The sequence below is a fragment of the Monodelphis domestica genome, chromosome 4 (assembly GCF_027887165.1).
Source record: "Monodelphis domestica isolate mMonDom1 chromosome 4, mMonDom1.pri, whole genome shotgun sequence".
Classification (NCBI taxonomy): Eukaryota; Metazoa; Chordata; class Mammalia; order Didelphimorphia; family Didelphidae; genus Monodelphis; species Monodelphis domestica.
The window spans coordinates 252,970,113-252,982,708 of NC_077230.1; the positions used below are offsets into that span (position 1 = coordinate 252,970,113).

At 36.2% G+C, this 12,596-nt stretch overlaps 1 protein-coding gene across 2 annotated transcripts in view; it reads right to left on the reverse strand.

The window, feature by feature from the left end:
- Positions 1-496: 496 nt before the first annotated feature.
- DYNC2H1 (dynein cytoplasmic 2 heavy chain 1) overlaps positions 497-12,596 on the reverse strand; it is a 453,597-nt gene continuing 441,497 nt past the window's right edge. For both annotated transcript variants that reach the window (XM_056794452.1, XM_016433898.2), the window contains exon 89: positions 497-1,052. In XM_056794452.1, coding sequence (XP_056650430.1) covers positions 894-1,052 — 159 coding nt within the window. In that variant the 3' untranslated portion in view covers positions 497-893. The remainder of the gene's footprint in view (positions 1,053-12,596) is intronic.

Genomic DNA, 12,596 nt, shown 5'->3' on the forward strand with positions numbered 1-12,596 from the left:
GTTTGCATTTTTCTTTTATTAGTTTAAGAATTCCTCTGCCTAAACCATATTATTTTCTCCATCATTTCCCCTTCATTTTCTCCACTATTCCCCTGTCTTCTTGTTTCTAATATATTTCATTTGTTATAAATTTTTATCAACCAAGGAGAATCAAATACTTTTATAGGAGAATTTAGTTATTGAAAGGGGACATCTGGCAAAAGCATTGTAGCCATATTGAATCCTCCACTGGATCAACTGTTCTTTGTCAGCTGTAGCATTTAACAGACATGCTTTGGTTTTGTTGATTGCTAGGGAAATTTCCACCCAGATGTTCCCAGATGAAATGATTAAATATGCCAGGGCAGCTCCTCCTTTGATTCATTTATTTCTGAATTCTAATGTTGAATTCTAATGGTCATTAATTTATCCATGCTAACTTAAAATGTATTACTATTTTCAGCTGGGTATTTAATATGAAACTTATTTACATACCAAATTTTCAAATTCCTGAAAATAAGAGAAAATTATCTCATCTTTTATTAAACAACTATAATATAAAAATATTCAAAGAATATATAGCTTTGAATCTAAATTTCTTCTTTTCACTTTTCAGTACTATAACAGGAAATATTAAACATTTAACAAACAGGAACATCTAATAATACCATAGAATTGTTTTCAATGCATAGCATAGCTCCTCATTTTAACATTAAATCCATTAAGTTACTTTTGCACAAGGAACAGGGTGCTGTGACTACCCTTTAAAATGAAAAGCCCATTAAGTTAAAAAAATGTTACTTATGTGCTAATATTTAAAATTAACACTCCCAAACTAGATAAGCCATACTTTTAAAAGCTTAAATATTTAATGTTGATTGTTGCTAAGATAGTTTTTTTATTGTAATTTCATGCTATTGATTTTTTAAAAATAAAGCAGCTCCACACTGAATCCACTGGTCTTGGTTGCCCCCACAGGGTACATCGATATTTGTCACCACGCGATCCCTCTCTGCACTGGAATAGACAGGCAAGGAAATGCACTCATCAGCAGAATATGGACCATAGGCATCCTGTAACAAATCAATGGTTTTATTTGTAAAATATATCAATTTTAGGTTTACCATTCTGAAATAAAACACTAAATAGGATATGAACAAATAAACCCCAACTCACAGATTACCATTTGCAACCAGCTTTTCCACACTACTCAAATTGAATCACATAGGTGGCAGCTGAATATCGGTAAGGCTGGGTTTCCCAAAAAACTGTGGGCATTCCACAAAGTGAAATGTGCTGTGCCAAGATTTAATGGGTTCCTCCTCACTAGAGAGGTCTTTGAGCACAAACTGAGCAACTTCTCATTGGGAATGAGAAATTTCCCATTACCTTTATTTGGATCCTTTTAGTCATTCATTCAAGAAACATTTACATTAAGTACCTATTGTGTTTCTGGAGAAGGAAATGGCAAATCACTCCACTATCTATGCTAAGAAAACTCTAACAGGGGTCTGAAGAGTCAGGACCAAAAATGACTAAATAACAAAAATACTGTGTACAGAGTACTGCGCTTTGTATCCAGAAAGATACAAAAAGTGTTAAGTCCTTCTTATTAAGGAGAAAATAGTCATTGAAGATCTTTGAGTAGAGAAGAGACATGAGTATATCTATAAGTAAGAAAACTTACTGTGACAAGTATATAGTGGTATACTAGAAGAGTAAATTCAAGGGTAGAAATGCATTTCAGGGGAGGAACTGCTTTAACAGTTCCCAAAGGTACATGTATGTAGTCAGTGGAAATAGAGAAAGGGTATGGATGGGAGAGATATAACCATTTAGTATCTGGAAACTTGATTACTGAGAGTTGAGTGTGAACTTTGTTGTCACTTATAGGGTTCAGTTTATAGGACTAAGACCTAAAATAATTACTATACCTTTAATAACCTTTGTTTGATCCTGACATCTCCTCAAGCTTCACCCTCATTTCTCTAATCCCTTTCACAGACAATTTCCTGGAAAAAGTCACTTCCTCACCACTCACTCACTCCTCAGCCTCTTTCAGTTATATTTACAACCCCATCTTTCTTCTTGCTTTCAATTGGTACTTGGGAATCAATACCAACAAACTCTTCAAAGTTATTAATAATCTCAGATGTGAGATCCCTTCCCCTCCCCTCTTATTTCATAGCCCTATTTGACCTCTCTGCAGCTTTTGACACAGATGACCAACCCCAGAAGGCAGGGATGATAATTCCAGAATTCTAGGCCTGGAAAGCATTCAAAGAAAATATACTGAGTTTGGAGATGGAGTGTGTCAGTGTTTTGTTCAGGGAATGGCAAAGAGGCCAATATCACTGGACTGGGGAGTTTTTGAAGGTGGGAATAAAGTAGAAGACAGGAAAGATAGAAGGGGGACAAGTTTGAAAGCTGAAATTCTATATAGATGCCATTGTGGTTAAATGTTTTTGACTATGACACAAATTTCCATAAACTTAAGATTTTGCTATGAGAATTGCAACCTAATAATAATGCAGAGCAATTAATCTTTATTAGACAGTAGAAAATTCACAATAATCAAGAAATAAAAAAACAAGATAACTTCATACCTACCCTCTAATCCTTTAATTATTATCAATCGATACTTCAGTGCTTCCTTCTTTACTCATTTATTCTGAGGAGAAAAGCCTTACTTCCTTTATTTCATAATTCTTTCCCAGTCAAGAGGCTTTTCCATATCTACCCAATAGTGCTTTAATTTAGTCAAACTGCAGTTTCTCCCTAATCCATTATCATAGATAAAAGCCTTATCTATGATTTTTTTTTCCCCTAATGCTAAGAAAATGCCTTAGTCTTTTCCTTCAAGTCAGCTCTTGGTTTTCATTCTTTCCCAAGTTTATAGACAAACAGAAAGTGCAAAGCTATGGACACTTCTCTACATAATTACCTACAACTATGTACATTCCCCAAGATCTGTTTTTAACTAAACAGCTTTCCTCTCTCAGAGTAGCTCCAAGGCACCAGACACTAAGGTTGGCTGAGTGTCTTCCCCCACCCTTCTGACATCTTCCACAATTGCTCTGTGTTTTTTCTTTAGATAAAGAGCCCAGATAATTTTAAAGTACATTCTCAATCCTATAGTGCCAAATATTATTTATGATTCCCAAAAGGTGAAAGGGGCCATGTCACCCAAAAAATGAAGAAATTGGAAACAGTACTCCACTAAGATCCTGATCATGAAAACTTCTACCTTCTGAATATCATGTTAAATGCACAAATTATTTTCATATAAAACTTTATATTCTATAAAGTACTTTACATTTTTCATTTAATGTTTTAATTTTTATCATGGCATTCCCTATATTAATTGAGATATCTTAATAGGTATGGTAAAAAATACTATGATACATTATTGGATTAAAATAATTGGATAAATCTAACATTTAATGAAGAACTGTTAATAAACATAGTTAGGTGACCCAGAGGATAGAGGATGGGACTTTGAGTCAGAAAAATTTGAGTCCTAATCTTGCCTCACATATTTATCAATTATGTAACCCTTTGCTTCAGATTTCTCATCTATAAAATGGGGATGACAAATAGCACCTTACCTCACAAGGTTGTTGTGGAAATCAAATAAGTTAATATATGTACAGTTGTGAGCATGAAACCCCCACCCCTTTCATGATTATAATAGTGTTAGCCTTTATGGTTGTTTTTGTAGCATAATCATTAGTTTTTTGAGTTAATAGTCAAATAATATAATTTGCTAAGAAAATATATAGCCTAGAGTGGTATCAAATCTTACTGGTAAGCACTTTGACCTTAAGCCTGCAACCCAAAAGTTTCTACCAAGCCCACCACACCTTGGGTGTGAGCTCAGGACAGTCAGTAAGGAGGTGGAAAACTACTCTTGGGTTCAAATATCAATCATTCAACTGCTGACTCCTAGTATTTTATAATAATTGTCAGCAGAAAAACAATTAGACCCCAACCCCTTATTGCAGAGGCCTTGAAAAGGTCAACCATAATATCTGACATGGTATACCACCCATAGTGATTATTTTTGTACTTTTCAGTTTATTCAGCATTTGCTTCATTAGTTAGGACCTGCCTATGTGAAAGATTTGTACATCTATTCTACTTTAATTTTTGACTGTATTAATTTATCACTATGTCATATGATTTCTCTCCATAAAAAAGGTTATCTCCTAAGTCTTGGGGTCTTTGGTCTTGGCATTGACCAGAGTCTGGCTTTATTGTGAGACTAGCTCTCTCCCATTAAACCTATTTAACTTGGAGTTTTGTACTGGTGTGATAAATTTTCACCACACAGTGCTTTGCAAACCTTAAAAGTGTTGTATAAATGTTAACTATTATTATTATATGCCAATTTCTTTTTATAAAATGACAAGACAAGAATAATTTGGAGCACATACTTTATTCTATGTGTAAGTAAATGTTTCCTGAGTACAACTTTAATAGAAGAATTAAAAATAATTCTTAATGTTGTGCTTCAATCTAAAGTGGATACTTCAAGCATACTCTACATCTCTGTAACAATTTGGTTTGGGAAGCAGCTTAGAGTGGTGGGAATCACATTACACTCAGAATCATGGCAGGTTCAAATCCTTGCTCTAGGATTTAGAATCATCGGATTATAGATTTAGAGGCCCTGTCCAACTCCTTCACTTTATAGATGAGAAATAGAGGCCAGAGAGGTTAAGTGAATTACTCAGTCATATAGGTAATATGCAAATTACCTATATAAATGTAAGAAAACTTCTCAATTCTTTTGGGATTCAGATTCCTCTTATGCAAAATGAGCTCTAAATCCTATTATCCCATGATCCTATAACACCACATTAATGAGGTCAATCAATCAACAAATATTTCTTAAGTTCTTGTCATGAAAGGAATTGTAGCAGGTTCTAGAGATTCAAAAGACAAAATGAAAGAGTTCTTGCTCCCACAGGGGTTACAGTGAATAGAGGGAGTATATATATACACACAAGCATGTATATATTTATGTGTTCATGCATATATATGTACACACATGTATGTATTCATTTCATGCACATATTCACCCACATATAAATAAAATCTTTGAATAGGATTATTGAAACAGGGTTCCCTACCTGACTGTCTGTCTTTTACCTTATGTTCACATCTGATCATACCCTATCCATCCTAATAATTCTCAAGCCCTAAAGATCATCATTCAAACCCTATCCTCACAACCTCAAATCCAATTCCTTATCCCATCCTCCTCAAAGTCCCATCCCAAAGTCCCAACTAAACACTACTCTTCAGGTTTTGGCATCCTTTTCTTTTTGGCAATGAACTTTGCTCCACCATCTTTTCCACCCACTCCTTCCATTTTCTAGCTATCTCTAGCTTCCTCCAATGACACAACCTCCTTAGCCACCCTTTCTGAGGGATGGCTACATTTCCCCTTATTCTCCTCAGCTAATTGGTTGAAGAAGAGAAGTTAGAAATACATCTTTCTCCCATTGCCATTTCTAGGTTCTTCTCCCACCTCTACTAAGTAATCTTTCATTTTTATTTTAGGTTTTTGCTATTCATATCTACCACTCAATCAAAATCCTGGCTTCTGTTGTCTATAGACTTCCAGATCACTCCTGTTCCTTCCTCAATAAATTTGGTCTCTAGACCACAATTTATCCCTCACCCCAAATCCAGAACTCATATTTGGGCACTTCAACATGCATACTGACTCTCCCTCAAACATTAATTACTCAGTTCCTTTGCCTCACTTCAGCCACATACAAATATGGTCATATCCTTGATCTTGTCATCAATGTATCAACCTCTGTTTTTGAGAATTCCAAAATTCCCGTGTCTGATCATAATCTATTGGCTTTCCATTTCTTTCTCTGCCTTCTCTTACCAAACCCAACCCTTTGTCTACATTGTGCTCTCCAATCCTGGTTCCATCCAATTCTGTGCTTTCTCAATCCTGGTTCTCTACCCACTTTCCCCTGTATTAGCCATTCTCTTCTCCTCACTTTGACTCCATAGTGAAGCAATTCAGTTCTATTCTGGATTCTTCTCTTCAGTCCTTAGCCCCTTATCAAAGTGCTTATATATTCCTGCCAAGCCTTAGCCTTGCATTAGTCCCACCTTTTGTAACCTCAAAAGTGATTTCCTTGTCACACTTTGTTATTACAAATGTGCCACTATTATTGGAGGCAGAGAAAATCATATAAGTATTTAGAATGGGTCAACCACAAATTTATGTTACATGACCTCAATTGGGCCCTCAATGCTGTTAGGCAATCCTACTATACCTCCTTTATCAACTTACTTTATATCCTCCATAGTAGCTCTTTCAAAACTTTTCATTCATCCTCAAACTTCCCAAAGCATTCCCTCCATTTACCCTCTTAGCCGAGAGCCTTGCCTCATTGTTTATAGAAAAATTTAAAGTGATTTTCCATGAGCTCTCTCTTTTCTCCTCTTTTTTACGTCTCATTTCATGTGATTCAGATGTTTTCTGGGACTATCTCCTCTGGCCCTGTTTCACTCAAAGAGGTAGCCTTACTCTTCATCAAGATTAACTCCTCTATCTGCACAATCTCACTCTGTCTTCTCCAACAGATTGTCCTCTAATACCCTCATTATTTCATTTATCTTCAATATCTACTTGACTACTGCCTACAGTCAAAAATTCTTCACTTGTTTCTTCTACCCTGTTCAGTCCCCTGTTCCCATCATCCTTTCCTGCTATTTGTGGCTAAACTCCTTGCAAAGGCCTCCTACAATATGTGTCTGTTTTCTTTCTTCTCACTCTCCTCTTAATCCTTTCATAATCTGGCTTCTGACCTCATTATTCCACTGAAAGGCTTCTCTCTAATTTTACTAAGGAATTTTTAGTCACTGAATCTAATGCTTTTCTCTAAACCTCATTCTCCTAAGCCTCTCTGTAGCCTCTGACATTGTTGATTACTTTCCCCTCCTTGATACTCTCTTCTCCACAGTCACAATCCTTTCCTAATTCTCTTCCTATCTAGTAGCCCACTCCTTCCCTGTCTCCTTTGCTAGATTCTGATCCAGATCACACCCTTTAACTGTCAGTGTCCCATATATGTTTATCATGGGTTCTCTTCTCTATTACTTCATTTGGTGATCTTATCACCTCCCAAGGACTTAATTATCATCTCTATGCTAATTATTCTCACATCTACCTATCCTGACCCAACTTTTCAGCCAACCTCTATTCTTTCATCTCCAACTGTCTACCAAACACCTTGAACTGGATGTTTAATAGACAGCTTAAACTCAATATGTCTAAATCTAAACTTATTATCTTCCCCCTAAATTTTCTTCCTCTCTTAAATTACTCAGGACAACATGATCCTCTCAGTCCTTCAGACTCACCATCCAGAAGTCATTTTGCCCCCCTCACTCTCTTTCATTCCCCATGTCTAATCTCTCGCCAAGGCGTGTTAATTTCACCTCTGCAATACCTCTCCTACATGCCCCTTCTCTCCCCTGATGCTGCCCCATCTCTGGTGTAGGCCCTCATCACTTTAGCCCTGGACTACTGCAATAGCCTGCTGGTTGCTCAGCCTGCTTCAAGTCTTTCCTCAATTCATTTCATCCTCTATTCAGATACTAAAGTGATTTTCTTAACATGCAAGTCTGATCATGTCACCCTATAACTCAAAAAACTCTAGCGGCTTCCTATGGCCTCTAGGAGCTAATACAAAATACTCTTTTGGGCATTCAAAGCCCTTTGTAACCCAGACCCTCCCCACTCCCTTTCTTATACTTCATTACCACTAACTCTTTAGTCCAGTGACATTGACCTTGCTGTTTCATGAACAAAACTCTTCATCTCTCTGCTCTCCCTCCTCAATGCCATCTACTGACCTCTCTGGCTTCTTTTAAGTCTCAGCTAAAATCCCATCCTGTTTTCTTGCATAGGGCTTCTATGTACATATTTGCTTACTTGTTATCTCCTTCATTAGATTGTGAGTTCCTTGAGGACAAAATTAGTCTTTTGACTCTTTTTGTCTTCCCAGCACTTAGCACAATGTCTGGCACATAATAGGAGTTTGATAAATTTTTACTGACTGGCATATACACACACGTAGTATAAATGTTTGTATATGCAAATGGAGGTATATTTATGTGTGGATATATGTATATGTACATACATAATATATGTACATATCTATACTATATATATTATAAAATAAATGGGGGATGAAATATAAGGTAGTTAGAGGAGAGGACCCTAGCACTTGGCAGATCAACTAATGTTCATGTAAAATGGGGTGCTTGAGATGTATCTTGAAGGAAATAAGGGATTCTAAGTGGTGCAGATAAAGGGATATATGCTAAGAATGGAGGACAGACAGACCTATCTGTAGCTCAGAGACTAGAGATGGAGTACTAGGTGTATGGAATGCAGAGAAGCTTTGAAGGGCTTCATATTTTATCCTGGAGGTCAAAGGCAATCACTGGAATTTTATTGAAAAGGGGAATGGCAAGTTTATGATAACCCATTTTGTTGATTGTTTGAAGGACAGAATGGGATAGAATGACAGAGATCTGGAGAAAGGCAGGAAGACAAACCAAAAAAAGTCCAAGCAAGAGGTAATGAAGGTCTGTACTAAGGTGGTGGCTATGTGAGCACTGAGAAGCCATCAGTTGCAAAAGAAATTATGGATGCAGAACAAATAGGGTTTGGCAACTAATTGAATATTAGAGGTGCAGGAGAGTAAGGTGTTGAGGATATCACCAGTTTCAAACCTGGGAGACATCCTAGTGTCGTCAACAGAAATCAGAAAAGTTCACTAGAAGGGAACATTTAGGAAGAAAAGACAAATGTCTACATTTCATTTGGATGTTGATACCTATAAAAGTTAATTAACTTTGAATATACACATAAAATCCATTTAATGGGATAGGTATCTTTTATTTTTATTTATTTATTTAAAAAAAAAACCCTTACCTTCCATCTTGAAGTCAATATTGTGTATTGGCTCCAAGGCAGAAGAGTGGTAAGGGCTAGGCAATGGGGTCAAATGACTTGCCCAGGGTCACACAGCTGGGAAGTATCTGAGGCCAGATTTGAACCTAGGACCTCCCATCTCTAGGACTGGCTCTCAATCTACTGAGCTACCCAGCTGGCCCCAGGATAGGTATCTTTTAGAAGTCTGTACCACAATTATAAACATGGGAAAGAAAAAGTGGCCAGTTTGTACAAGCTGTCCCAATAAGGAAAAAAAATAACTAAAAGCAAATTTTCTACTGAGGATAAATTCAGTAGTGGCATCTTCTCTGAGGATTAATATGTATTACAATGAGGAAACAGAATACCCTATTCCCTTGACAGCTAGGAAATAATGGTCTATTATCCTACCATCATTAAAAAAAAGAAAACCAAAAATGAAATTTCAGCTTAATTTCATTGTAATAAGTAATATGTGAAAGTAAATTGTTGAAAATTCCTCCCATATGCACAAAGCCTCCCATGATTTATCCAATATATGTTTTCTGAATTCTCATGACTCAAACTAAAAAGAACTGTTTCTATTACAAAAGGAGATGTTAGCAAATCACAACTTTAATGCACATTTTAATGGGCATAATTTAGTAATTCAACAAGGGAAAATAAATATCTCAAAACAGGAAATAAATGACATGCCAACAACAAATATTTTGAAACACTTTGTTCTGCCTGGATCCTCTAGCTGTTTTTGAATATCTTTTTGTAAAGATATATTTCCTTTAACTTTTTACATAATAGAATATTAACTCTCAGTAGCACAGCACAACAATGAAGTAGCTATACATAGTGTAATCTTGGAAAATTATAGCCTAGGGACCACAGTGGTGACACAGTGTAGAATTAGTTGTCCATGAGCATTTTCAGGAAAATACTGTATACACAATATAATACCTGTCAATATTAAGTATCATATGAGTTACATATCTATGCATATTGAGGGTTAAGGATAGTTAGGTGTAAAAGGATCACTCCAAGGCTGAGAACTTGAGTAATAAGACAGAAAGGATGGACATAGGTACATTAGGGAGAGAGAAGAATTTGGGGGAAAATATTAATACAAATTTGATATATCAATTTTTTGTGCCTGATAGGACAGAACACAAATGGCTGAGATCAGAAATCCAAGTTAAGTAGAGAGCCAGCATGAAGGCATCCAGGTAGCCAGTGGATAGCTAGGTAGTACAGCTGGGCTTAGATTCAGGAAGATCCGAGTTAAAATGAGACCTTGAAAATTTATTAGCTGTGTGACTCTTGATGAGTCACATAACCTCTGCCTGCCTCATCTTTCCTCAACTGAAAAATAGGGGACTGTAATAGCATTCATGTTCCAGGGTTGTGAGGATCAAAGCATCTAGTACAATGCCTGGTCCATAACAGGCACTATATAAATGTTAGCTATTATTAGTAGTAGTATTCTTTGATGATTTCAGATCACCAGATTTAGATGACTTTATATATTAAAAGTACTAGAAGAAATTTGTAGCTATGGTTGCTAAGCCAATCATTGGTTACTGAAAGATCCTGGGGAGTGGAAAAAGTACTTCAGGATTAAAGGTCAAATATTACAAAAAGGGAAGAGAATGGAGTCTGCAAGCACAAGGTCATTGTGCTTTACTGGTAAAACTCTCAAACATATTAAGAGGATGATTAGTGAATACCCAGGAAAGAAAATGGTGGTTACAAATAATCAGCAAGGTAGCACAGCACACTGGAAATGATAGTGACTCTGGAGTGAGAAGAACTTCAACCTCTACTTTTGATGATTGCTACCTATGTGACCATGGGAAAAGTCCCCCATCAGTCTTATTTTCCTCATTAATAAAATTAAAGGATTGAGCTAGGTAACCTTGAGGTCCCTTCCAGCTCCTAATGTGTGTTCCTGTGACATTAAATTATTCCAGACTAACCTCATATTCTTCATTGACAGTGTTATTAGACTGATGGATCATGAAAATACTATATACCAAGATTTTAATAAAGACAGAGTTTCTAATGCTATCCTTATGGACAATCTGGAGAGATGAATGGTCAACAATAACAGGATTATTTATATAGATTTGACTGTTCTTAAAAAATAGTCATTAATCTGTGATTCTATTGATGGGAGTAAAAAGAAAGAGAGAATTGGTACATATGCCAGGAGATCCAGAACTAGGGCAATGGATGCAGAAAATTAGCAACTTTTGGAACCCCTGGAGTCTCACCACTCCAGGAACCAAAAATGTCTAGGGTTTATTAGTACATTTACTCAGGGTTTAGGGGTTTGTGAGATTCACATTATAACAGACGGGAATCTCTAGGCCAAAAAGAAAGGTTCCCCTGAGTCAGTTTTATGAAAGATCAGATTTCCCAAGAATCTGAGGTCCTTGGTGGGGTCTTAGGCTATTGAAATGCCTCACAAATAGTTAAATATTACCATTTTGGACCAGTTATTAAACTCAAAACTTTGGAATCGACCTTGGAACTTCACCAAAAATTTTCATTCAGCCAAGAAGTCCCCTGGATGTTTCTTTCATTTCATCCTTTATAGTTGTTTTTTTATCCCTATTGTCATCACCTTAGTTCAGACTTCTACTGATTGCAACGGCCTCTTGATTTCTATTATAGCCTTGATTTTTCAATATCTTAATTGTTGCCTGCTATAGCTTGCTTGACTTTTTGCCACCACAGTCCTCTACCCACCAAAATTTGGCCTATATACCTTACCTATAATAGCAATTACCAATCACTTCTTCTCTGAGGAATTATAAGTTATTGAAAGTTTTCTAAGTTTCCCCTAAATCTGTAGTTTCCTCAGCTATAAAATGAAAAGTCTAGACTAAATGATTTCAAAATTTCCTTCAAGTTCTAAATCCTCTGATCTCAAACTACTTTTGAATATACTCCTTGAATCATGTTTCTACTAGCCTGTCCCTAAAATAGATGACCCTTGACTTTCTTTTTCATAGTCAGACCTGATCTTTGCCTAATACTGTGAGTCTGCCTAGGTAAAATAGTGCCAGATTTCTTATTCTGACCCTTGAATCCTCCGTTCTGAAATGATTCCTACTTCTATTTAAATAATTTCGGAAATGATTCCTACTTCTGTTCAAATTTACCTCTAATTCATCCTACTATACATATTGCTACCAAGTTAATCTCTGCAAGCACTCAATGTGACTAACACGTGTTTTAAAAGCTCCCAGTGTACAAAGCATGACCCAGTGCTTGACACTGGGTCAGGATGAATCTTATCACTTTACTTATTCATTCATCCATTCAACAAGCATTTACCATGCATATATTATGTACAAGTCATAAGGGACACAAAAACATTGAAAACATTTCCTGTACTCACCCCTTACATTCTATTCAAGGAGCCTGAATTTCATCAGCCCACTCCCCTACTCTGTATCATTTGTTCCTTCTCCATTAATTATAAGATAAGGTTCAAATTTCTTAACCTGACTTGAATTTTCAATAGTATTCATAATCTGGGACAAACAAAAATTTTCAATCATTATTCAAACAAAAACACTCTACTTCAGCCATATGAATATTTCTGAGCCCCATGACATGACACCCTAGTTCTTGTCTC